Source organism: Leucoraja erinacea, unplaced genomic scaffold (assembly GCF_028641065.1).
Source record: "Leucoraja erinacea ecotype New England unplaced genomic scaffold, Leri_hhj_1 Leri_56S, whole genome shotgun sequence".
NCBI classification, from domain to species: domain Eukaryota; kingdom Metazoa; phylum Chordata; class Chondrichthyes; order Rajiformes; family Rajidae; genus Leucoraja; species Leucoraja erinaceus.
Window position 1 is genome coordinate 175,080 of NW_026576476.1, and position 26,211 is coordinate 201,290.

Genomic DNA, 26,211 nt, shown 5'->3' on the forward strand with positions numbered 1-26,211 from the left:
GAATGGGGTACTGATTGGGGATGATCAGCCATGATCACATTGAATGGCGGTGTTGGCTCGAAGGGCCAAATGGCCTCCTCCTGCACCTATTGTCTATTGTCTATTGACTCGGGTTCGATACTGACCTTGGATGCTGTCTGAATGGAGTTTGCATGTTCTCCCAGTGACCACGCGGGTTTCCTCCGGGTGCTCCAGTTTCTACCCACAATCCAAAGATGTGTGGATTCATAGGATCATAGTCATACAGCGTGGAAACAGGCCCTTCGGCCCAACATGCCAATGCTTACAAACCATATAACCATATAACAATTACAGCACAGAAACAGACCATCTCGGCCCTAGAAGTCCGTGCTGAACAACTTTTTTCCCTTAGTCCCACCTGCCTGCACTCGTATCATAACCCTCCATTCCCTTCTCATCCATATGCCTATCCAATTTATTTTTAAATGATACCAACGAACCTGCCGACACCACTTCCACTGGAAGCTCATTCCACACCGCTACCACTCTCTGAGTAAAGAAGTGGTAAACTTCTGTCCCTTCATTCTGAAGTCATGTCCTCTTGTTTGAATCTTCCCTATTCTCAAAGGGAAAAGCTTGTCCACATCAACTCTGTCTATCCCTCTCATCATTTTAAAGACCTCTATCAAGTCCCCCCTTAACCTTCTGCGCTCCAGAGAATAAAGACCTAACTTGTTCAACCTATCTCTGTAACTTAGTTGTTGAAACCCAGGCAACATTCTAGTAAATCTCCTCTGTACTCTCTCTATTTTGTTGACATCCTTCCTATAATTGGGCGACCAAAATTGTACACCATACTCCAGATTTGGTCTCACCAATGCCTTGTACAATTTTAACATTACATCCCAACTTCTATACTCCCAGCTTCTATACTCAAACAGGCCCCATCTTTCCATATCTTGCCCATATCCTTCCAAACCTATCCTATTCATGTTCCTGTCCAACCATTGTGATAGTACTTGCCTCAACTACCTCCTTTGGCAGCTTGTTCCAGATACCCACCATCCTTTGTGTGAGGTCAAAAAAAAAAGTTGCCTCTCTGGTTCATATTAAATCTCTCCCCCCTCATCGTAGGATCATCTCTGACCCCTCTCACCCTGGCCACAAACACTTTGAATCACTTCCCTCTGGAAGGCGACTCCGGACTGTCAAAGCTGCCACAGCCAGACATAAAAATAGTTTTTTTCCACGAGTAGTTACTCTACTTAATAACCAAAAATCTGTAGCCTCCTTTTGCTCTGGTATTTAATTTAATTTACATGTTTAATCAATAATGTTTTATTATTAATGTTAATATTTTATGTGTCATTCTTAACTGTCACTGTATGTCATGTTGTCACTTGCGGGCGGAGCACCAAGGCAAATTCCTTGTATGTGAATACTTGGCCAATAAACGTAAACTTATTCTTATGTCATCTGCTTCTTGATTCCCCTACTCTGGGAAAAACACTGTGCATTCACCCGATTTATTCCTCTCTTGATTTTATACACCTCTATATGATCATCCTTCTCGTGCTTCAAGGCATAAATTTCTAATCTGCTCACCTTCTCCCAATTGCTCAGGCCCTCGAGTCCTGGCAACATCCTTGTAAATCTTCTCTGTACGCAGAAAGACAGTACATGATTACAATCGAGCCATATAGATACATGATAACGTTCAGTGCAAGGTGAAGCCAGCAAAGTCTAGTCAAGAAGAGTCCCAGGGTCACCAATTAGTTAGATAATGGTTCAGGATTGCTCTCTGGTTGTGGTAGGATGATTCAGGTGCCTAATAACAACTGGGAAGAAACTGTCCATGAATTTGGAGGTGTACACTTTTATACCTTTTGCCCGAAGGGAGAGGGGAGAAGAGGGAGTGGTCAGGGTGAGACTCGTCCTTCAAGATTCAAGAGAGTTTATTGTCATGTGTCCCAGATAGGACAACAAAATTCTTGCTTTGCTTCAGCACAACAGAATATAGAAGGCATGAATACAGAACAGATCAGCGTGTCCATATACCATTGTATAAATATATACACACATGAATAAATAAAACTGATAAAGTGCAAATAAACAGATAATGGGGCTATTAATGTTCAGAGTTTAGTTTGAGTTGAGTTTAATAGCCTGATGGCTGTGGGGAAGTAGCTATTCCTGAACCTGGACGTTGCAGTCTTCAGGCTCCTGTACCTTCTACCTGAAGGTAGCGGGGAGATGAGTGTTTGGCCAGGATGATGTGGGTCCTTGATGATACTGCCAGCCTTTTTGAGGCAGCGACTAATGCTTCTGGCCTTGCCGAGGCAGCGTGAGGTGTAAATAGAGTCAGAGGAAGGGAGGTTGGTTAGTGATTAGTGTGATGGTCTGGGCTGCGTCCACAATTCGCTGCAATTTCTTGCAGTCTTGGATGGAGCTGTTCCCAAACCAAGATGTCCCGTCCCGAACCAAACCACAGGGTATCACCTGTGTGTTGTAATATTTTCAAGACGATATTTCCTTCCCTCACAATTTATTTTTTCTTTTTTTTCCTTCAGGTGATTCCGTTTGGAAAGCCCATATGTTTACTCCCAGATCTGACTCGGAGAATTGCTACCAGACCAATATTTGGGGTTGCCACGACGATTCCGTCTCTCACCACGACCCACCGATGCTCTTCGACCTCTTGAAGGACCCCTCCGAGGTTGTCCCACTGTCGCCCGAAACGGAGCCTCTGTTCCACAAAATCCAAGACCAGATCCGAATGGGTGTGGAACGGCATCGGAAGACCTTGACTCCGGTTCCTCTCCAGTTGTCCTGGAGTAACGCTCTCTGGAAACCTTGGCTTCAGCCCTGTTGCGGTACATTCCCATTCTGCGGCTGCAGCGAAGACTCCAGTCAAAATCCAGCACCTGAAAGTTAACACTGGCCACCGTTCACCTTATTTAATTTTTGTCATTCCATGTTTTCTGTCCGGGGAATACGGTACGATTGTGGCATTTGTGTGAAATCCCGAGGGTTCCTTTCTGTTGTCATGCTCAGCGATTGGTGGCTGTGCCTTCAGTTGCTGGACTCTGAACTCTTGAATATGTTTTCCAAATCCTCTCCATTTCTTTTAACTCTCTCTCCCTCTCCCCTTCATCAACGGGCTCCATGGAAACCTACCTCTTCATCCAAACTTTCGACCTAAAGCATTCTGCATGGCTCGGACCAATTTCCTTTTTCATGAGTGCCTTGGATGCAATGAAGGTGCTAAGTAAATTAAAGATGTTGCTGTTCTTGTTATTGAAACTCCTCGATTGGATTTGGCACAGGTACGGTCGACAGAACATCGCAAGTTGAGGGGGTGAAAGTAGAAATATATCAAATTATGAAGCATAGATGTGGACCTAAATTAAAGGCCTAGTTAACGTTAAAATGTAATACAGGTGCACAACCTTTTATCCGAAGTTCCAAATAACGAAAAGCTCCGAATAGCGGACATTTTTTCGGTCCTTGAAGAAAGGTCCTTGAAGACGTTCACCGAGGGCGGCCCGCAGAGGTGACAGCGGAATCTCCGGTCGGTCCTCGAAGAACGGGGAACTAAATCCCCATTCATAAAAGAGAAGGTGAGGGTATATTGCGCGGGAGGGTTAATAAGTGACAATCTGCTGCTGCCTGCCCGCTGAGTTAAAAAGTTCCCACGGTAGACTCACGATACACAGTGTATCGTGAGTCTTGCGTGGGAACTTTTTAAACTCAGTGGGCAGGCAGCAGCAGATTGTCGCTCCCTTCAGTTTCACCCCACCTACACCCCTCTGCTTCCCGGCCATGTGTGTGACCCCTTCCCTCCCCTCTCCAGCTCCCCGCCCATTGCACCGGCGCGGGGGCTTTGCACTGCCTTCACGTCGGAGCCAGTGCCAGTCACCGGAGACGTCGGGACCAACGGGACACCGGCCCCCAGGCCCACTGCAAGCACGGAGATCCCAGAGACCCACAGCCAGCAGCAGCCCAGCCCCCGTTCCAACTCCAGAGGAACACGAAGCTGAAGGTGTGCAAGGTACGTCTTGGTCTTGGGGTTGCGGATGAGGGGGCGCAGCTCGGGCTGTGACGTCTCCGGCCACCCCCCTGTACAGGAGCTGAGACTGGGAACTGTGGGGTTGTTTGCAGTTGCAGAGGGAGGGGGCAAGGGCGGTACAGTTCCCAGTCTCAGCTCCAGTCCAGGGGGGTGGCCGGAGACGTCAGGACCAACGGGACACCGACTGCAAGCACGGAGATCCCAGAGACTCACAGCCAGCAGCAACTCTAGCCCAGCCCCGCTCCAACTCCAGAGGAACCCGGGTTGCGGATGAGGGGGCGCAGCTCGGGCTGTGGGCGAACTGCCACTTGTCGCTGTAGCGGCGCATCGGGGAGCGGGTTCCTGTTGGTCCTGACGTCTCCGGCCACCCCTCTGGACAGGAGCTGAGAGACGTCAGGACCACCAGAAGCCGCTCCCCGATGGGCCGCTACGGCGACAAGTGCAGTTCGCCCACAGCCCGAGCTGCGCCCCCTCATCGGGACACCGACCCCCAGGCCCACTGCAAGCACAGAGATCCCAGATCAGCAACTCCAGCTCAGCCCCGCTCCAACTCCAGAGGAACACGCAGAAGCTGATGGTGTGCAAGGTACGTCTTGTTCTTGGGGAGGCGCAGCTCGGGCTGTGGGCGAACTGCCACTTGTCGCCGTAGCGGCCCATCGGGGATCAGATTCCTCTGGAGTTGGAGGGACAGGGAGACACAGCGGCTTTTGAGAATGGTGGGCAATCACTTCCAAAGTTCTGCCCGCACAGTCAGTACACCTCTCCTACACTTGTCTCCCGCACTAAGATCATCTCGCAGAGAATGATCCCAGCCTAACCCTCCATATTCTCTCCTATTCTGCAAGAAAAAACTACATTGAAGACTCAAACTCGCGATCGAGTAACTGCCGGGATCGAGGCGCAAACTCGCGATCTTGCGGATATGAGCCGAGCACTCTACCACTGAGCCAGCTATTAAAATCTACGCTAAAAATCTTCCATTCCGAAAGCCGAAAAATTCTGAATTACGAAAAGTGTCTGGTCCCAAGGCTTTCGGATAAAAGGTTGTGCACCTGTAGTCTTGTATGAACTTTCCCAATGGCGGCCTCAGATAATACCACTTCAAAATGCTTACCAAAATGATGCCTTGATTACAGAGCTTCAGCTACAGGGACTGGATGGACAGACTTGGATTGTTTTCTCTGGAATGTCTGAAAATTCTTAAAGGGGTTGGACAGGCTAGATGCAGGAAGATTGTTCCCGATGTTGGGGAAGTCCAGAACAAGGGGTCACAGTTTAAGGATAAGGGGAAAATCTTTTAGGACCGAGATGAGGAAAACATTTTTCACACAGAGTGGTGAATCTGTGGAATTCTCTGCCACAGAAGGTAGTTCAGGCCAGTTCATTGGCTATATTTAAGAGGGAGTTAGATGTGGCCCTTGTGGCTAAAGGGATTGGGGGGGGGGGGGGGGGGTTATGGAGAGAAGGCAGGTACAGGATACTGAGTTGGATGATCAGCCATGATCATATTGAATGGTGGTGCAGGCTCGAAGGGCCGAATGGCCTACTCCTGCACCTATTTTCTATGTTTCTATGTTGGAGTTTGAGGGAAGACTTCATTCAAATGTATAAAATTATATGAGGCACAGAGCCTTTTTCCCTAAGGTGGAAATGTCCAGCAGTAGAGGGCACAGCGATAAGATGAGAGGGGGGAAGCTTAATGGAAGTTTTCATTACACAGAGTGGTAGGTGCCTGGATCATATTGCCAGGGGGGGGTGGAGGCAGATATGATCGTGGTATATAGCAGGCTTTTAGATAGGCACGTGGAATAGAGGGATATGGATCTTGTATAGGCGGAAGAGATCAGTTTAACTTGGCATCATGTTCGGCACAGACATTGTGGCCAAAGGGCCCGTTCCTGTGCCCGACCGTTCTTTATTCTATAACATTTACTGTAAATACACAAATCTGGCTTCACCTGTTTATTTCCTAATCCAACTCATTCTCCCACCCAGCTCCCAGCTTTCATGTTTCAACCCTTAATCCTTTTGCCCGGAGTTTTTGACATTAAAGAGAAACATAATCTGTTCTGCATTAGTTATAAAGGCCTTTAAAAATTTGGTCTGAGATTATTTTTTCCACATTGAAATATTTCAATAGATGAATTAAAATGAGCTGAAAATAAAACTCTCCTTCATGGTTTGTTCTGACGTTTTTATGATTCTGTTTGATTTTGTTTCATTTATTTTATTCATCTAGACATTTAGCTTTTTTTTTTATTAATCTGGTTATAATTGAATTGCATTCAAACCTTTCATGTAATCTTCCCACAGTAGAGACTGCTTATGCATTCTTCAGTCTTCTGCAGACAGGATAAGGCTAGTGTGCTCAAATGCAACATTTAGTTTAGTTTAGAGCACGGAAACGGGTTGTGGTAGAATGATTCAGTTGCCTGATAACAGCTGGGAAGAAACTGTCCCTGAATCTGGAGGTGTGCGTTTTCATACCTATACCTTTTGCCTGATGGGAGAGGGGGGGGGGGGGGGGGGGGGGGGAGGAGGGGGGGGGGGGGGGGGGGGGGGGGGGGGGGGGGGGGGGGGGGGGGGGGGGGGGGGGGGGGGGGGGGTGCAACTCATCCCTATAGCTATATTTAAGAGGGAGTTAGATGTGGCCCTTGTGACCAAGGGGATCAGGGGGTATAGAGAGAAGGCAGGTACGGGATAGGATGATCATATTGAATGGCGGTGCAGGCTCGAAGGGCCGAATGGCCTACTCCTGCACCAACTCATCCTTGATGATGCTGCTGGCCTTGCCGAGACAGCATGAGGTGTAAATTGAATCAATAGAAGGGAGTTTGGTTTGTGTGATGGTCTGGGCTGCATCCATGCACTTTTCCTGAGCACTTGTCAGCACCTTTTTAAAAAAACAAACCCATCCCACTTGGCTGCTGTTTCTTTCCCCTCAAATAACCTGCTCCAATCAACTTGAGCGAGACCTTCTCTCATATCATCAAAGTTGGCCTTTCCCCAATTGAGCGTTTTAATGTGGGCCCTCTCTGTACCGATCCATAAACCTAATCAAACAGCGGACTCCATAAATATTATTATTTACAGAGTACTATCTTTATATATTCTGTTGTGCTGCAAGTAAGAATTTCATTGTTCTATCTGGGACACATGACAATAAAACACACGATAGACACAAGAAGCTGGAATAACTACAGCGGGACAGGCAGCATCTCTGGAGAGAAGGAATGGGTGTCGTTTTGGGTGGAGAAACTTCTTCAGACTGAAGTTCAAGTGAGTTTATTGTCATGTGTCCCTGATAGGACAATGAAATTCTTGCTTTGTGTGTGATATATAGTTTGTGCTCACAATCACTACTCAGAGACTAAATCGTGGAAACAAGAAATGCTTTATTTGCGAGTCTGCAGAATCGGGTGCCTATCCAAGTTGAGACACCCCGAGCAAAGGAAAAACGTCTATTTTTATACAATTCAGTATACAGTCTTTATTGATCGGACACCTCCCCTTCTGACCCCTTCCAATCAGGGTACCGAGGTTCACAATCTTCCAACCCTCCCCTCCGTGCGTCATCAATCATTCCCTCTCCTCCCACATCATACATCGCATGTACATTTAAATTAGGTTCTTTGTCATGAGGGGCGTAAAGTTAATATTCATTTATCTAATTAAGCATGCTGCTCAGTAGCTGTTGCCCTAACCTACTTAATTGCATTTGACCTAAAGACTAGCTTCTGTGTTGTCAGCTACATTCCTTACCTCATCTTGTTATTCTACAATGTTATCAACAGCTCTGAAGGACAGTAACAGTCTGTTCGAATCACAAGGTTGGTGATTCCAACCATTCGGCCCATCACAATGATGGGGGTTTAATCATCTTATTCCTCACATTTGCTTCAGCACAACAGAACATAGTAGGCATTTACTACAGAACAGATCAGTGTGTCCATACACCATTATATAAATATATACACACATGAATTAAATAAACTGATAAAGTGCAAATAAACAGATAATGGGTTATTAATAATCAGAGTTTTGTCCGAGCCAGGTTTAATAGCCTGAGGGCTGTGGGGAAGTAGCTATTCCTGAACCTGGACGTTGCAGTCTTCAGGCTCCTGTACCTTATATCTGAAGGTAGCAGGGAGATGAGTGTGTGGCCAGGATGGTGTGGGTCCTTGATGATGCTGCCAGCCTTTTTGAGGCAGTGACTGTGATAAATCCCCTCGATGGAAGGGAGGTCAGAGCCGATGATGGACTGGGCAGTGTTTACTACTTTTTGTAGTCTTTTCCTCTCAAGTTGCCGAACCAAGTCACGATGCAACCGGTCAGCATGCTCTCTACTGTGCACATGTAGAAGTTAGAGAGAGTCCTCCTTGACTGAAGAAGGGTCTCAACCCAAAACGCCACCCATTCCTTCTCCCCAGAGATGCTGCATGTCCCGCTGTAGTTACTCCAACTTTTTGTGTCTATTTTTGGTTTAAACCAGCAACTGCAGTTCCTTCCCACACCCACCTGACAATAAAACACATTTGACTCTTATATAACCATATAACCATATAACAATTACAGCACGGAAACAGGCCATCTCGGCCCTACAAGTCCATGCTGAACAATTTTTTTTTTTCCCCTTAGTCCCACCTGCCTGCACTCGTACCATAACCCTCCATTCCCTTCTCATCCATATGCCTATCCAATTTATTTTTAAATGATACCAATGAACCTGCCTCCACCACTTCCACTGGGAGCTCATTCCACACCGCCACCACTCTCTGCGTAAAGAAGTTCCCCCTCATATTACCCCTAAACTTCTGTCCCTTAATTCTGAAGTCATGTCCTCTTGTTTGAATCTTCCCTATTCTCAAAGGGAAAAGCTTGTCCACATCAACTCGGTCTATCCCTCTCATCATTTTAAAGACCTCTATTAGGTCCCCCCTTAACCTTCTGCGCTCCAGAGAATAAAGCCCTAACTTATTCAACCTATCTCTGTAACTTAGTTGTTGAAACCCAGGCAACATTCTAGTAAATCTCCTCTGTACTCTCTCTATTTTGTTATAGTTGAGTTACGTTGCGTACAGCGACACAGTGTGGCCACTTGGTGGAGCTATCATGCTGTGGTTTGGTAGTTCTATTGTTCTTCAGTGATTGCTGCGATATCTACGTTGCGATGGTACCTTTGGGAACGTGCATTCCCAACATGGAAAGTCATCGATTCCTTAACATAACATCATTTACCAAAGTTAGCAATTGTGGTTTCAATGAGTAAATGAAATCCATTATTTGAGATATTTCCTATGTTGTTTATTGATTTCTTTATTTTCACTGGCATCAACTCATTAACAATTTATCCTGCTGTTGTGGCAGTGAAATAACAGATATTAAATGAAGGGGAGCATACTAGAATAAAAGAGGACTAGTTAAGGGGTTTTGTATGTGTCGGAAGGAACTGCAGATGCTGGGTTATTCCGAAGAGAGAGAAAAAATGCTGGAGTAACTCAGCGGGTCAACCAGCATCTGTGGAGGAAAGGAATAGGTGACGTCTCTGGTGGGAACCCGTCTCAAGTCGAGTCAAGTCAAGTTTATTCGTCACATACGCATACGAGATGTGAAATGAAAAGTGGCAATGCTCGCGGATTGTGCAAAAAAAACCCACAAAACAGAATAGAACAGAATCAGTAATTACATATTGGTGAGAAAAAAAACAGCAATTTTAAAAAGACACCACACAACAGTAGTTTGGTACAGTAGGTTAGTCTCTGGTGAGATTAGAGTTTACAGTCCTAACAACCTCTGGGAAGAAACTCCTTCTCATCCTCTCTGTTTACGCAGCATGACAGCGGAGGCGTTTGCCTGACCGTAGCAGCTGGAACAGTCCGTTGCTGGGGTGGAAGGGGTCCCCCATAATGTTGCTGGCTCTGGTTCTTCAGATAATGTAGGGAGAATGGAGGAGAGATAGATGGGGGAGAGGAAAGGCAGGACAAAATGTGGTGGACACAGGCCAGGGGAGTGTTTGATAATGATGAAGCTCTATCTTTGCAGTAGTAAAGTGTGGCGTTCTTTGGCAGTACAGAACTCCACAGGAGACCCTCCTTCCCTGTGGCTATCAAACTGTACAACCCCTCCCCTTCTTCTGTCGGGGTACTGATTGGGGATGATCAGCCGTGATCACATTGAATGGCGGTGCTGGCTCAAAGGGCCGAATGACCTACTCCTGCCCCTATTGTCTATTGTCGTGGGGTAGACTGAAGAAAGGTTCCAACGTGAAACGTCATCTATTTTCAGCAAAGGTACTTGTATCTCGGCCATCTGACAGTCATAGCCGAGACCATCACACACACCAACCTCCCTTCCATTGACTCTGTTTACACCTGGCGTTGCCTCGGCAAGGCCAGCAGCATAATCAAGGACGAGTCCCACCCCGGCCCCTCCCTCTTCTCCCCTCTCTCAGGCAAGAGGTACAGAAATTTAAAAATGGACAACTCCAAATTCAGGGACAGTTTCTACGCAGCTGTTGCCATCCTCTAACCAGCTAGAGAGCAGTCCTGACCTCCCATCTACCTTATTGGAGACTTTGAAACTATCTTTAATCGGACTTTATCTTGCACTAGAAACATAGAACATAGAAACATAGAAATTAGGTGCAGGAGTAGGCCATTCGGCCCTTCGAGCCTGCACCGCCATTCAACATGATCATGGCTGATCATCCAACTCAGTATCCCGTACCTGCCTTCTCTCCATACCCTCTGATCCCCTTGGCCACTATGGCCACATCTAACTCCCTCTTAAATATAGCCAATGAACTGGCCTCAACTACCCTCTGTGGCAGAGAATTCCAGAGATTCACACTAAACGTTGTACCTTTTCCCCTTATCTCTCTCTACTGTGGACTGTAAACATGTAGAGTTTTTTTCTTTGTCTGGATAGCAAGCAAGCTTTTCACTGTACCTCAGTACATGTGACAATAATAATAATCTAAACTAAATTAATCTTTCTCACTAATAGCATATTTTCATCTTGGAATGTGGGAGGAAACCGGAGTGCCCGGAGACAAAGCTTGTGGTCGCGGGGAGAGCGTACAAACTTTGTACGGATAGCACCCGTAGTCAGGATCGAACACGCTGTGCCACCCTGCTGCACCCACCCCACTGTGAGAGGGGGACGATCATATAACAATATAACCATATAACAATTACAGCAGAGAAATTACCATCTCGACCCTTCTAGTCCGTGCCGAACACGTATTCTCCCCTAGTCCCATCTACCTGCGCTCAGACCATAACCCTCCATCCCTTTCCCGTCCATATAACTATCCAATTTATTTTTAAATGATAAAAACGAACTTGCCTCCACCACCTTCACTGGAAGCTCATTCCACGCAGCCACCACTCTCTGAGTAAAGAAGTTCCCCCTCATGTTACCCCTAAACTTCAGTCCCTTAATTCTCGTCATGTCCCCTTGTTTGAATCTTCCCTACTCTCAGTGGGAAAAGCTTGTCCACATCAACTCTGTCTATCCTTCTCATCATTTTAAAGACCTCTATCAAGTCCCCCCTTAACCTTCTGCGCTCCACAGAATAAAGCCCTAACTTGTTCAACCTTTCTCTGTAACTTAGTTGCTGAAACCCAGGCAACATTTTAGTAAATCTCCTCTGTACTCTCTCTATTTTGTTGACATCCTTCCTATAATTAGGTGACCAAAATTGTACACCATACTCCAGAATTGGCCTTACCAATGCCTTGTACAATTTTAACATTTCATCCCAACTTCTATACTCAATGCTCTGATTTATAAAGGCCAGCACACCAAAAGCTTTCTTTACCACCCTATCTACATGAGATACCACTTTCAGGGAACTGTGCACAGTTATTCCCAGATCCCTCTGTTCACCTACATTCTTCAATTCCCTACCATTTACCATGTACGTCCTATTTTGATTTGTCCTGCCAAGATGTAGCACCTCACACTTATCAGCATCAAACTCCATCTGCCATCTTTCAGCCCACTCTTCCAACTGGCATAAATCTCTCTGTAGACTTTGAAAATCGACTTCATTATCCACAACCCCACCTATCTTAGTGTCATCTGCATACTTACTAATCCAATTTACCACACCATCATCCAGATCATTGATGTACATGACAAACAACAGTGGACCCAACACAGATCCCTGTGGCACCCCACTAGTCTAATCTAATCTAATAGGTACTTGAGGGGAAGCTTTTTCACAGAGGGTTGTGGGTATGTGGAATGAGCTAGCAGAGGAGGTAGTTGAATCAGACAATGTAACAATATTTAAAAGACATTTGCACAGTTATATGGATAGGAAATGTTTAGAGGGATATATGGGCTAAATGTGAGCAGGTGGGACCAGCGTAGATGGGGCATGTTAGTCGGCATAGGCAAGCTGGGCCGAAGGATCTGTTTCCATGCTGTATTCCTACGTCTCTATGACATAGTCGTAGAAGGGTCTCGACCCGAAACGTCACCTATTCCTTCGTTCCAGAGATGCTGCCTCACCCGCTGAGTTTCTCCAGCAGTTTTGTCTAACTTCATGTCTCTGTGGCTCGTTGTTTTGTTTAAGAAAGAACTGCAGATGCTGGAACAATCGAAGGTAGACAAGAAATGCTGAATAAACTCAGCGGGTGAGGCAGCATCTATGGAGAGAAGGATTAGGTGACGTTTCGGGTCGAGCCAAAGGGGTCTGAGGAAGGGCCTCGATTCCTTCTCTCCATAGATGCTGCTTCACCCGCTGAGTCTCTATGACTCTATCTACATTGCAAGTTTTTTTCTGGTCTCCATCCAATGATGGGGTCATTGTAAATATCGATGGTGATGGTCAAGAAATCTGTTGGATCTTCACATTTGATATGCAGAGTGAGTTCAGAAAGGCCACAAAGAAACATCTGGCCATGAGTCTGGAGGTTGTCCTAATGCTTCAGGTTTTAGTTAGACTCGAGAGATACAGCTTGGAAACAGGCCCTTCGGCCCACAAAGTCCATGCATGTACACTACAGGGGCTGTCCCACTTGGGCGACCTAATTGGCGAGTTTAGAAGAGTTTGAAAAAATGACATGTTGAAGACCTCCTTCGACTATGTAGAAGACCTCCTTCAACCTTCTTCAACTAGGTTGAAGACCAGCTTCGACTAGCTACGACTAGACTTCGGGAAAATTGGACACCGAATCGTGGAGAGTGAAGACGACCTCCTTCGATCTTCTTCGACCTCATTTCAACTATGATGAAGACTATCTTCGACTACCCTCGACTACCTACGACTAACATGCCGACCTACTACAACTAAACCTACGAGTAAAAAAAGTATCAATTTTTTTCTATGGTGACTTTTTCTTACTCGCGGGCATTTTTTTTAACAAATTGAAAAAAACGCCCCGACCTAGCTGAGAACTCGAGTACGCGGAGACCACTCTTGAGCATGAAGGAGAGTTACGAAGACCCCCTACGACCTCGAGTATGCTGCGAGTATGATTTGCGAGGGCAAACTCGCCAGAACTTGCGGATTAGGTCATCCAAGTGGGACAGGCCCTTTAGACTCTAGAGATTCAGCTTGGAAACAGGCCCTTCGGCCCACAAAGTCCATGCTACCAGCATCCGTACACTAACGCTATCCTACATACTAGGGACAATTTACAATTTTTACCGAAGTCGATTAACCTACAAACCTGTATGTCTTTGGAGGAAACCGGAGGAAAGCCCACTCAGTCACAGGGAGAACGTACAAACTCGGTACTGACAGCACCCGTAGTCAGGATCGAACCGAGGTCTCTGGCGCAGTAATGCCCCTGTCCCACTTAGGAAACCTGAACGGAAACCTCTGGAGACTTTGCGCCCCACCCAAGGTTTCCGTGCGGTTCCCAGAGGTTTTTGTCAGTCTCCCCACCTGCTTCCACTACCTGCAACCTCCGGCAACCACCTGCAACCTCCGGGAACCGCACGGAAACCTTGGGTGGGGCGCAAAGTCTCCAGAGGTTTCCGTTCAGGTTTCAGTTCAGGTTTCCTAAGTGGGACAGGGGCATAAGCAGCAACTCTACCGCTGCGCCACTGTGGGAAAAGAAACGGTTTTCATTCAGGAGGTGAGAAATACTCAATGTGGCCATGTCTGATGCGATGACTGTTCACAAAACCACATTCGGCAGGGTGTATATATTTTATTCATACAAGGGATGTGGGCATCACTGGTACAACAAACATATCAGCCATCACGAACAGGTCACTGCAGAGGGTGGATAAGAGTCAGTCATTGTCTATCTTCTCTACAGTTTCTTGTGGCCTTGGATGAAGCTGTTCCCAAACCATGCTTTGATGCATCCCGTTTAACGGCTTTCCCCGACACATCTGTAGAAGTTGGTGAGAGTTGTTGGGGACATTCCGTCCTGCCTCAAGATGTTTGAGGGCTGAAATGTGTGGGGAATTAGGGAGAGATGTTCGTGATAGTTATGTTATGTTGTTTCATCTAAAGTACAAACCAAGATGTCTTCAAAGAAACATGAGTCCTGAGGTTGTCCTACGAATTCAGGCTTTAGAGAGACAGCATGGAAACAGGCCCTTCGGCCCACCGAGTCTGTGCTGTCCGGCGATCCCCCTGTACACAAACACTATCCTACACACTAGGGACAATTTACACATTTTAGCCGAAGTCGATCAACGTACAAACCTGTACGACTTTGGAGTGAGGGTTAAAAACTGAAACACCCGGAGAAAACCCACGCAGGTCACGGGGAGAACGTACAAACCTCATACAGACAGCACCCATAGTCAGGATCGAACCTGGGTCCCTGGAGCTGTAAGGCAGCAATTCTATTGCCGCAGTGGGAAAATAGACAGTTTTCACTCAATGGTGATTGTTAACAAAACCACATGCTCTATAATATATATTTTATTCCTACAAGGGATGTGGGCGTGACTGGTTAAAACAAACATTTATTATCCAACAATAACATGCCACATCAGAGGGTAGCTCAGAGTCAGTTAATGTGGTGGGTTTAAAGTTACATATGGGACAGATTGGGTCAAGACAAGAGATTTTCTTCCCTGGTGAACATAAGTTCATAAGTTCATTAGTGCTAGGAGCAGAATTAGGCCATTCGACCCATCAAATCTACTCTGCCATTCAATCATGGCTGATCTATCTCTCCCTCTCAACCCCATTCTCCTGCCTTCTCCCCATAACCCCTGACACCTGTACTAATCAAGAATCTATCTATCTCTGCCTTAAAAACTACCCATTGACTTGACCTCCACAGCCTTCTGTGGCAATGAATTCTACAGATTCACCACTCTATGACTAAAGGAATTCCTCCTCATCTCCTTCCTAAATTGCCTGTCCCACTGTACGAGGTAATTCAGGAGTTCTCCCGAGTTCCCCCCTGATTCAAACTCGGAGAATGTCCGTAGCGGGTCAGTAGGAGTTCGTGGATGAGTCATAGCGGCCCGTACGAGTAAGAAGTAAGAATTTTTTTCATCACGAGTATTTTTTTACTCGTGGACATTTTTCACAATGTTGAAAAAACGTCACGAGTTTACCGGATTTCCCGAGTACCTACCGTTACCCGTACGAGCCGCTACGGGACATCCACGATCTCCTACGGACATTCTCCGAGTTCGAATCAGGGGAAAACTCGGGAGAACTCTTGATTTACCTCGTACAGTGGGACAGGCCTTTAAGGAACGTCCTTTAATTCTGATGCCACGGCCTCTGGTCCTGAATTCTCCCACTAGTGGAAACATCCTCTCCACATCCACTCTATCCAGGCCTTTCATTATTCGTAAACATCCGTGAGCCAGATGGGATATTTTTAATGACAATTAGTTTGTTTCATGGTTCCCATTACTGATGTTGGATTTTTGTTCCAGACTTATTTAGACTCAATTAATACTCTCCCGCTGTGCTCATGGGATTTGAACCTATGTCTCGGAGTCAATGCTCTGAAGCTGCTGTCATTACTTAAGTGAAGATAGACACAAAACGCTGGAGTAACTCAGCGGGCCAGGCAGCATCTCTGGAGAAAAGGAGCAGGTGACTTTTCGGGTCGAGAGTCTGACTTCGGGCTGAGAGTTGGGGCAATGGAAACGAGAGATATAGACCTTGATGTAGAGAGATATAGAACAAATGAATGAAACATATGCAAAAAAAGTAACGATGATGAACAAAACAGCTGTGGGCTAGGTGAGAATGAGTTACAGACAATGAGGCTCACCAGGATGACATAGAAACATAGAGAATAGGTGCAGGAGGAGGCCATTCGGCCCTACGAGCCAACACCGCCATTCATTGTGATCATGGCTGATCGTCCACTATCAATAACCCGTGCCTGCCTTTTCCCCATATCCCTTGACTCCACTAGCCCCTAGAGCTCTATCTAACTCTCTCTTAAATCCATCCAGTGACTTGGCCTCCACGGCCCTCTGTGGCAGGGAATTCCACAAATTCACACAACTCTCTGGGTGAAAAAGTTTTTTCTCACCTCAGTCTTAAATGGCCTCCCCTATATACGACATTGAAACTAGTACCACAAGGGTGAGGGAGGGGCAGAGGGAGAGGGAATGCAAGGGTTATTTGGAGTTAGAGAAATCAAGACTCTTACCGCTGGGTTGTAAGTTGCCCAAGCGAAATATGAGGTGCTGTTCCTCCAATTTACGTTTGGACTCACTCTGACAGTGGGGGAGGCCCAGGACAGAATGGTCAGTCTGAAGAAAGGTCTCGACCCGACAAGTGAGGGAATGGGAGGGGGAGTTAAAGTGTTTAATGGGAAGGCCAATCACATCCCCTCTGTGATTCGTGACTTAACTGCTCTGTTGTCCAGTAAGATCACTACACTGGCTCGGAGGCAAGGTGGAGGTTGTTTAGGATGGAACTGCAGATGCTGGTTTAAACCGAAGATAGAGACGCAAAAAGCTGGAGGAACTCAGCGGGTCGGGCAGCATCTCTGGAGAAAAGGAATATGTGACATATCGGGTCGATCCGAAACGTCACCTATTCCTTTAGCTCCACAGATGCTGCCTGACTCGCTGAGTTTCTCCAAGGTAGAGGTTATACTAGGTTGAGGTTACAGGGGTGAGTTTAGTTAGTTTAATTTTGTTTATTCTTGTCAGTTTACTGAGGTACAGTGAAAAAACTTGTTGTAGCGTGTCACCCAGTCAGCAAAAAGACTACACATGTACAATGAAGCCATCCACAGAGCACAGATACAGGGTAAAGGGAATTACATTTAGTGTTAGATAAAGTCCAGTAAAGTCCGATTAAAGATAACTCTAAGGTCACCAATGAGGTGGATGGTAGCTCAGGACCCCTCTCTAGATGGTAAGAGGCCTGATGATAGCCGGGAAGAATCTGGAGGTGTGCGTGCGTTTTTACACTTGTGTACCTCTTGCCTGACGGGAGAGGGGAGAAGAGGGAGTGACCGGGGTGAGACTGGTCTTAGAATAAAGGGGAGGTCATTTAAGACTGAGGTGAGAAAAAACGTTTGTTGTGAATTCATGGAATTCCCTGCCACAGAGGGCAGTGGAGGCCAAGTCACTGGATGGATTTAAGAGAGAGTTAGATAGAGCTCTAGGGGCTAGTGGAGTCAAGGGATATGGGGAGAAGGCAGGCACGGGTTATTGATAGGGGACGATCAGCCATGATCACAATGAATGGCGGTGCTGGCTCGTAGGGCTGAATGGCCTCCTCCTGCAACTATTTTCGATGTTTCTATGTTTCTATGTCATATGAATAAAGATTGAAAAGACTGGGCTTGTAGTCACTGGAGTTTAGAAGGATGAGAGGATATCTTATAGAAACATATAAAATTATAAAAGGACTGGACAAGCTAGATGCAGGAAAAATGTTCCCAATGTTGGGGGAGTCCAGAACCAGGGGCCACAGTCTAAAAATAAAGGGGAGGTCATTTAAAACTACGATGAGAAAAACTTTTTCGCCCAGAGAGTTTGTGGAATTCCCTGCCACAGTGGAGGCCAATTCTCTGGGGGCTAGTGGAGTCAAGGGATATGGGGAGAAGGCAGGCACGGGTTATTGATTGGGGACGATCAGCCATGATCACAATGAATGGCGGTGCTGGCTCGAGGGGCCGAATGGCCTCCTCTTGCGCCTATTTTCTATGTTTCTATGTTGCTATGGTTCTTGAAGATGCTGCTGGCCTTGCCGAGGCAGCTTGAAGTGTAGATGGAGTCAATGGAAGGGAGGTTGGTTTGTGTGATGGTCTGGGCTGCAACCCGCAACCCTCTGCTATTTCTTGCGATCTTGGATGGAGCTGTTCCCAAAGCAAGCTGTGATGTGTCCTGATAAAATGATTTTCCAGGCACATCTGTAGATATTGGTGAGAGTCATTGGGGACATGCCGAACTTCCACAAGATGTTTGAAGATGGAAATGTGTGAGGAATTAGAGCAAGATGTTGGTGATGCTCTCATCTAAAGTACAAACAAATTAGATTCTTATTGATGTACAGAGGGATCTTGGATTCCAGATCCTTTGCTCTCTGAAAATAGCAACATAATAGATAGCCTGGGAAAGAAAGTGTATGGTATGCTTGTCTTCACAAGCTTATGCAAAAGCATCTTAAATGCCATGTTGCATCTGCATCCACCACCATCACCATGATACAAAATAATGAGAGAAATAGATCGGGTGGATGCACAGAGGCTTTTGCCCAGAGTAGGGGAATCGAGGACCAGAGGACATAGGTTCAAGGTGAAGGGGAAAAGAGTTAATAGGGATCTGAGCGATAATTTTTTCACACAAAGGGTGGTGGGTGTATGGAACAAGCTGCCAGGGGAGGTAGTTGTGGCTGGGACTATCCCATTGGTTAAGAAACAGTTAGACAGGTACATGGATAAGACAGGTTTGGAGGGATATGGACCAAGCAGGGGCAAGTGGGACTAGTGTCGCTGGGACATTGTTGGCTGGTGCGGGGGAGTTGGGCCGAAGGGCCTGTTTCCACACTGTATCACTCTATCAATCAATGACACCCCTGGCATGCGTTCCAGGCACCCACCAGCCTATGAAAATCCAGCCCTGCACTTTTCCTTTAGAAGCCAGGTTTTGTTTCTAGTTTTAGTTTTCGAGATACAGCACGGAAACAGGCCCTTCGGCCCACCGAGTCCGTGCCGACTAGTGATCCCCGTACACTAACACTATCCTACACACACTAGGGACATGTTTTACATTAATACCAAGCCAATTAACCCACAACCCTGCATGTCTTTGGAGTGTGGGAGAAAACCGGAGCACCCGGAGAAAACCCACGCAGGTCACGGGGAGAACGAATAAACTCTGTATGGACAGCACCCGTAGACGGGATCGAACATGGGCCTCTGGCACTGTAAAGCAGCAAATCTACCACTGCGCCACCGTTCCTCCACGATGATTATATATTTTAATTTTACACCCACCAATCTTCTTCTTCTTCTTGCGAATGAAACATAAATAAAACCAAAGGAATAGTTGGATCACAAGCCGGGTGTTGAGCAGCCTGGTTGTTGTCTCTGTTGGTGTCAATGTCTGCCAGGCCCTGACAGACACAGCTCCATTTGGTGGGTGGTAGAGCGGGCACCCAGAGATTACATGGTTGGCTGTCTATTGTTCATAAGTGATAGGAGCAGAATTAGGCCATTCGGCCCATCAAGTCTACTCCGCCATTCAATCATAGCTGATTTATCTCTCCCTTCTAACCCCATTCTCCTGCCTTCTCCCCATAACCCCTGGCACCTGTACTAATCAAGAATCTATCTATCTCTGCCTTAAAAATATCTCTTAACTTGGCCTCCACTGCCTTCTGTGGCAATGAGTTCTATAGATTCACAACCCTCTGTTTAAAGCAATTCCTCCTCATCTTCTTCTTAAAGAAACATTCTTTTATTTTGAGGCTATGACCTCTGGTCATAGACTCTCGAACTAGTGGATTCATCCTCACCATGTCCACCTTTCACTATTCGGTAAGTTTCAATAAGGATCCACTCATCCTAAGCTCCAGCGAGTATGGGCCCAGTGCCATCATATGCTCATCATATGTTAACCCAATCATTCCTAGGATCATTCCCGTAAACCTCCTCTGGACCCTCTCCAGTGCCAGCACATCCTTCTTCAGATATGGGGCTCAAAACTGCTCACAATACTCCAAACACTCCAGATGAATGATATATGATACAAACCACCAGATGAGGTAGTGGGGGCAGGTACTGTGGCGGCATTTTGAAGACACTTGGACAGATACATATATAGAAAGATTTAGAGGGATATGGCCAACCAAATGGCAAATGGGATGAGCTTAGATGGGGCATGTTGGTCAGCAGGGACAAGTTGGGTTGAAGGACCTTTTTCTATGTGTATGAGTCTATGACACCCCATTGAAAATGGCGGTTCCTAATACCCCAGCCTGTCTGTGCAATTGCTGCTCTCTAAGACCCCACATCATTATTCTACCCACTGTACCAGATGCTCAGCTGCCAACCGCTAACTCACATTCCATTAAACCTACCTCAGGTCCAGCCATCCTCCCCTCCCCACCCTTTTGATTTCCTCATCTGTGCTCTTGCCATCCCTCTAATCCTTCCCTCCCACTTTCTGACACTGGTCTCCAATGGCACCACCTTCTGCCCACCCAATTCCTTCCCTGACTTCAGAGTTAATGGAATGTTCTGTTCCACATTCACAGGCTGGGCTCTGGCGGAGGGAGCCCCCATCTCCACACGCTGGCGTTGAAACGCCCAACTCCAGCACCAAGTCTGTTGAGCTTCACCCATCCACGCTCCTCTGGGGAGGTCAGACCCTGAACAGCTTTCATCTGCTGAAGAGATGTAGATGAGGTTGCCTTCCACTTCCTGTGACCACTTGGTGGCTATCCAGTGTGATTTTTAGTTTAGTTTAGAATTATAGTAATAATAATAATGGATGGGATTTATATAGCGCCTTTCTAGATACTCAAGGCACTTTACATCGCATTATTCATTCACTCCTCAGTCACACTCGGTGGCGGTGAGCTACTTCTGTAGCCACAGCTGCCCTGGGGCAGACTGACGGAAGCGTGGCTGCTAATCTGCGTCTACGGCCCCTCCGACCACCACCAATCACTCACACACATTCACACACATTCACACACAGGCAAAGCTGGGTGAAGTGTCTTGCCCCAAGGACACAACGACAGTATGCACTCCAAGCGGGATTCGAACCGGCTACCTTCCGGTCGCCAGCCGAACACTTAGCCCATTGCGCCACCTGTCGTCATAGTGCGGAAACACACCCTATGGCCCCCTGAGTCCGCGCCGGCCAGCGATCCCCAAACACGAACACTACCCTACATTTTGTGCATTGCCCAGCAGTAATGCAATTATTTTCTAATTTGACTTTTCTTTCAAATCCCCTCGAAAGTACATTTATTGCATAAGCAATTATAAAGTCATTTTCAGATTTGTGTTTTAAATGACTCACTCGAGTTAAAGTTAATTAGCCTCTCTGCGTCACCCTGCTGAGATATTAGTCTGGTTAATTGTGGGTGTTTCCAAATATGTGCTTGAGGTTACAGACATCTGCCAACAGCAACTAGCTGCAGGTTCCCGATTGTGAGCTCGTAGTTAGAAACATAGAAACATAGAAAATAGGTGCAGGAGTAGGCCATTCGGCCCTTCGAGTCTGCACCGCCATTCAATATGATCATGGCTGATCATCCGACTCAGTATCCTGTACCTGCCTTCTCTCCATACCCCCTGATCCCTTTAGCCACAAGGGCCACATCTAACTCCCTCTTAAATATAGCCAATGAACTGGTCTCTGTGGCAGAGAATTCCTGAGATTCACCACTCTCTGTGTGAAAAATGTTTTCCTCATCTCGGTCCTAAAAGATTTCCCCCTTATCCTTAAACTGTGACCCCTTGTTCTGGACTTCCCCAACATCGGGAACAATCTCCCTGCACCTAGCCTGTCCAACCCCTTAAGAATTTTGTAAGTTTCTATAAGATCCCCCCCCCTCAATCTTCTAAATTCTAGCGAGTACAATCCGAGTCTATCCAGTCTTTCTTCATATGACAGTCCTGACCTCCCAGGAATCAGTCTGGTGAACCGTCCTGTACTCCCTCTATGGCAACAATGTCTTCCTGCATCTTTGGAGACCAAAACCGCAATACTCCAAGTGTGGTAACCAAGTTGTACAACTGCAGTAGAACCCCCTGCTCAATACTCAAATCAAAGACAAGTAGATAATTGGTAGTCAGTGCGGCACGGTGGCGCAGCGTTAGCGCTACTCCCTGACAGCGCCAGAGACCCGGGCTCGATCCCGACCACTCGTGCTGCTTGTACAGAGTTTGTACGTTCTCCCCGTGACCTGCCTGGGGTTTTCTCCGAGAACTTCGATAAACCTCCCACACTCCAAAGAAGTGCAGGTTTGTAAGTTAATTGGCTTGGTATCAATGTAAAACTGTCCCTGGTGTTCGTGTGCGGGGATCGCTGGTCGGCGCGGACTCAGCAGGCCAGAGGGTCTGTTTCCACACTATAATTCTAAACGAAACTAAAACAGAAATTGCCCCAGAGACGTTCCCTTCTCAGAAGAATGAAATCACCGCACATTTTGTCTATTCATAGAAACATAGAAACATAGAAATTAGGTGCAGGAGTAGGCCATTCGGCCCTTCGAGCCTGCACCGCCATTTAATATGATCATGGCTGATCATCCAACTCAGTATCCCGTGACCTGCCTTTTCTCCATACCCCTGATCCCCTAGGCCACAAGGGCCCACACTCCAAATATAGTGAACTAGCCTTTGTAAGTTCTGTGGCAGAGAGTTCCAGAGATCAATGTGTGAAAAAAGTTCTCCTCATCTCGTGTTAAAGGGATCGCCCCTTATCGCGGAGCTGTGACCCCCAGTCCTGGACTTGTTTCAACATCTAAACAATCTTCCTGCATCTAGCCTGTCCAACCCCTTAAGAATTTTGTAAGTTTCTATAAGATCCCCTCTCTCCTAAACTCTAGAGAGTATAAACCAAGTCTATCCAGTCTTTCTTCATAAGACAGTCCTGACATTCTTGCCAGCAGTTCCTGTAGAAAGATGCTGCCTCCCACCTGAGGGAGGCCATTCAGTAGTCAGTCAAAAATCACAGAAGCAGGCCCTTCAGCCCAACTTGTCCATGCAGACCGAGATGCCTCAACTAATCTAGTCCTATTTGGACCATATCCCACTAAACCTTTCCCAAGTGCTTTTTAAATGCCGTTTTAGTGCCTGCTTCGACTTTCCCCTCTGGCAGCTCGTTCTATACCCACCACCACTGAGTGAAAAAGTTACCCCACAAGTTTGTATTAAATCTCACAAAGTTCCCTCTCACAAACCCTTGCCCTCTGATTTCAATAGGTTCCAGGTCCATGTCCCCCTAAAGATGGTGACATAAATAGGTCGAGTGGTAAAGAAAGTGTCACAACTCTGCAGCTCAACTTATGCCTGAAGTTCAAGCCTGCAAAAGTTAGCAGATTTAATGAAATGTTGATTGATCTCCTGAATTCTAGAGAGTATAAACCAAGTCTATCCAATCTTTCTTTATAAGACAGTCCTGACATCCCAGAATGATTCCTGGGATGTCAGGACTGTCTTATGAAGAAAGACTGGATAGACTTGGTTTATACTCTCTAGAATGTAGGAGATTGAGAGGGGATCTTATAGAAACTTACAAAATTCTTAAGGGGTTGGACAGGCTAGATGCAGGAAGATTGATCCCGATTTTGGGAGAAGTCCAGGACAAGGGGTCACAGTTTAAGGATAAGGGGGAAATCCTTTAAAACCGAGATGAGAAGAACTTTTTTCACACAGAGAGTGGTGATACTCTGGAACTCTCTGCCACAGAGGGTAGTCGAGGCCAGTTCATTGGCTATATTTAAGAGGGAGTTAGATGTGGCCCTTGTGGCTAAGGGGATCAAGGGGTATGGAGAGAAGGCAGGTACGGGATACTGAGTTGGATGATCAGCCATGATCATATTGAATGGCGGTGCAGGCTCGAAGGGCCGAATGGCCTACTCCTGCACCTAATTTCTATGTTTCTATGTTTCTATGATCGATCGGCTGATCGATTGATCGATTGATCGATGGTTGATGACACGATGGATCGATTGCGCAGCGGCAGAGTTGCTGCTTTACAGCGAATGCGGCTTTAGAAACCCGGGCGCTGCGAGCCGGCTGCCCTGCCAGCAGCGTGTTCGTTATTTCAATTTTTTCAATTTTTTTTTTTAGCGTGTCCAAATGTCTGTTTTAGGGTCTCTCTGTATGTCTTGTGTGGGGGGCGGTGAGGGGGCGAAAGGGGGGAACCGCTTTCGGGCGCCTCCTCGAAGGAGAGATTACTTTTTCCCTGTCACCTCCCTTGCGGCCTAACGGCTTGGATTACAGCGGCCTTTCCCGGATACGTGACCAGGGCTTCAGCAGCGGGCGCAGCGTGGACTTGTGAACCCTTGCTGGGAGTGGCCAGAGAGAAGTGCTCCGATCGCTGGCCCGTGGTCTGTTACATCCGGTAGCTGCGGTCTGCGGAGCTTCTTGCTGCGAGCGCGGCTTGGACTTACCATCTGGGATCCCTCGCGGGAGATCGCCAAGGAAGAGCTCCGACCGCCAGCCTGCGGCCTATAACATCCTGAAGACGCGGTCTCCGGTTAGACAGCGCCGATTCTGGACCTCCCAGCCACGGAGTGTGATCGACCATCTCCCGACGTCGGGGTGTCAATCATCCTGACGAGCGGGCCTGTACATCGGGCTGTCCCTAGCGGAGACTATGGAGGGTTGATGGCCCCGACCACGGGTGAACAAAGGAGGAGGACTGACTGAACTTTGTTGCCTTCCACCGCAGTAAAGAATGCTGTGGTGGATGTTTGTGTTAAATCTTATTATGTATTGTGTGTTCTTTTTAATTGTATCGCTGCTGGCAAATTCATTTCACTGCACTTTCGGTGTGCATGTAACGAATAAAATTGACTTTGACTTTGACTGCGGGTGCTGTCTGTACGGAGTTTGTACGTTCTCACCGTGACCTGCGTGGGTTTTCTCCGAGATCTTCGGTTTCCTCCCACACTCCAAAGACGCGCAGGTTTGTAGGTTAATCGGCTTGGTAAATGTAAAAATTGTCCCTAGTGGGTGTAGGATAGTGTTAATGTGCGGGGATCGCTGGTCAGCGCGGATCCGGTGGGCCGAAGGGCCTGTTTCCGTTCTGTATCAATAAACTAAACTAAACTAAAATTGATTGAAAGAAAGAGAAAGGCTTGATTGAAAGGCTTGGATAGAGTGGATGTGGAGAGGATGTTTCCACTAGTGGGAGAGTCTAGGACCAGAGGACACAGCCTCAGAATTAAAGGATATTCTTTTAGGAAGGAGATGAGAAGGAATTTCCTTAGTTAGAGGGTGCTGAATCTGTGGAATTCTTTGCTACAGAAGGCTTTGGAGGCCAAGTCAATGGATATTTTTAAGGCAAAGGTAGATAGATTCTTGATTAGTATGGATGTCAGATGTTATGGGGAGAATGGAGTTGGGAGGGGGAGAATAGATAGGGAGATGGATGGATGGATGGATGGATGGATGGATGGATGGATGGATGGATGGATGGATGGATGGATGGTGGATGAATGGATGGATGGATGGATGGATGGATGGATGGATGGATGGATGGATGGATGGATGGATGGATGGATGGATGGATGGATGGATGGTGGATGGATGGATGGATTGATGGATGGATGGATGGATGGATGGGTGGATGGATGGATGGATGGATGGATGGATGGATGGATGGATGGATGGATGGATGGATGGATGGATCAATCAGCCATGATTAGGAATAGGAATATTTTATTGCCACATGTGACTAGGCACAATGCGATTCTTTGCTTACCTACACAATGTATACAAATAGCAGCCATCTACGGCACTGACAAAGCTACAAAGCACGCCGGCTCCCTTTGTCCTCCATGCCCCCCCCTCCCCCAACAGTTCCCCCACGCCGGGTCCTCCATTGCCCTTCCCCCTCCCTCACGGTGTTCCTCCGCGCTCTCATCGTCCGTTGACCGCGAGTCGACCCGGGCTTCTATGCGCTGATCTGGGACCGCCCAACCTCCAACCGCCCAACCATTTAACCTCCCAACTCACATGTCCGATTGAATGGCAGAGTAGACTTAATGGGCCGAATGGCCTAATTCTGCTCCTATCACT

At 46.9% G+C, this 26,211-nt stretch overlaps 1 protein-coding gene across 2 annotated transcripts in view; it reads left to right on the plus strand.

Moving 5' to 3' along the window:
* arsh (arylsulfatase H) overlaps positions 1 to 3,629 on the plus strand; it is a 63,110-nt gene extending 59,481 nt beyond the window's left edge. For both annotated transcript variants that reach the window (XM_055630900.1, XM_055630901.1), the window contains one exon: positions 2,532 to 3,629. In XM_055630900.1, the coding sequence (XP_055486875.1) occupies positions 2,532 to 2,896 (365 nt within the window). In that variant the 3' untranslated portion in view covers positions 2,897 to 3,629. The remainder of the gene's footprint in view (positions 1 to 2,531) is intronic.
* The last annotated feature ends 22,582 nt before the right edge of the window (positions 3,630 to 26,211 follow it).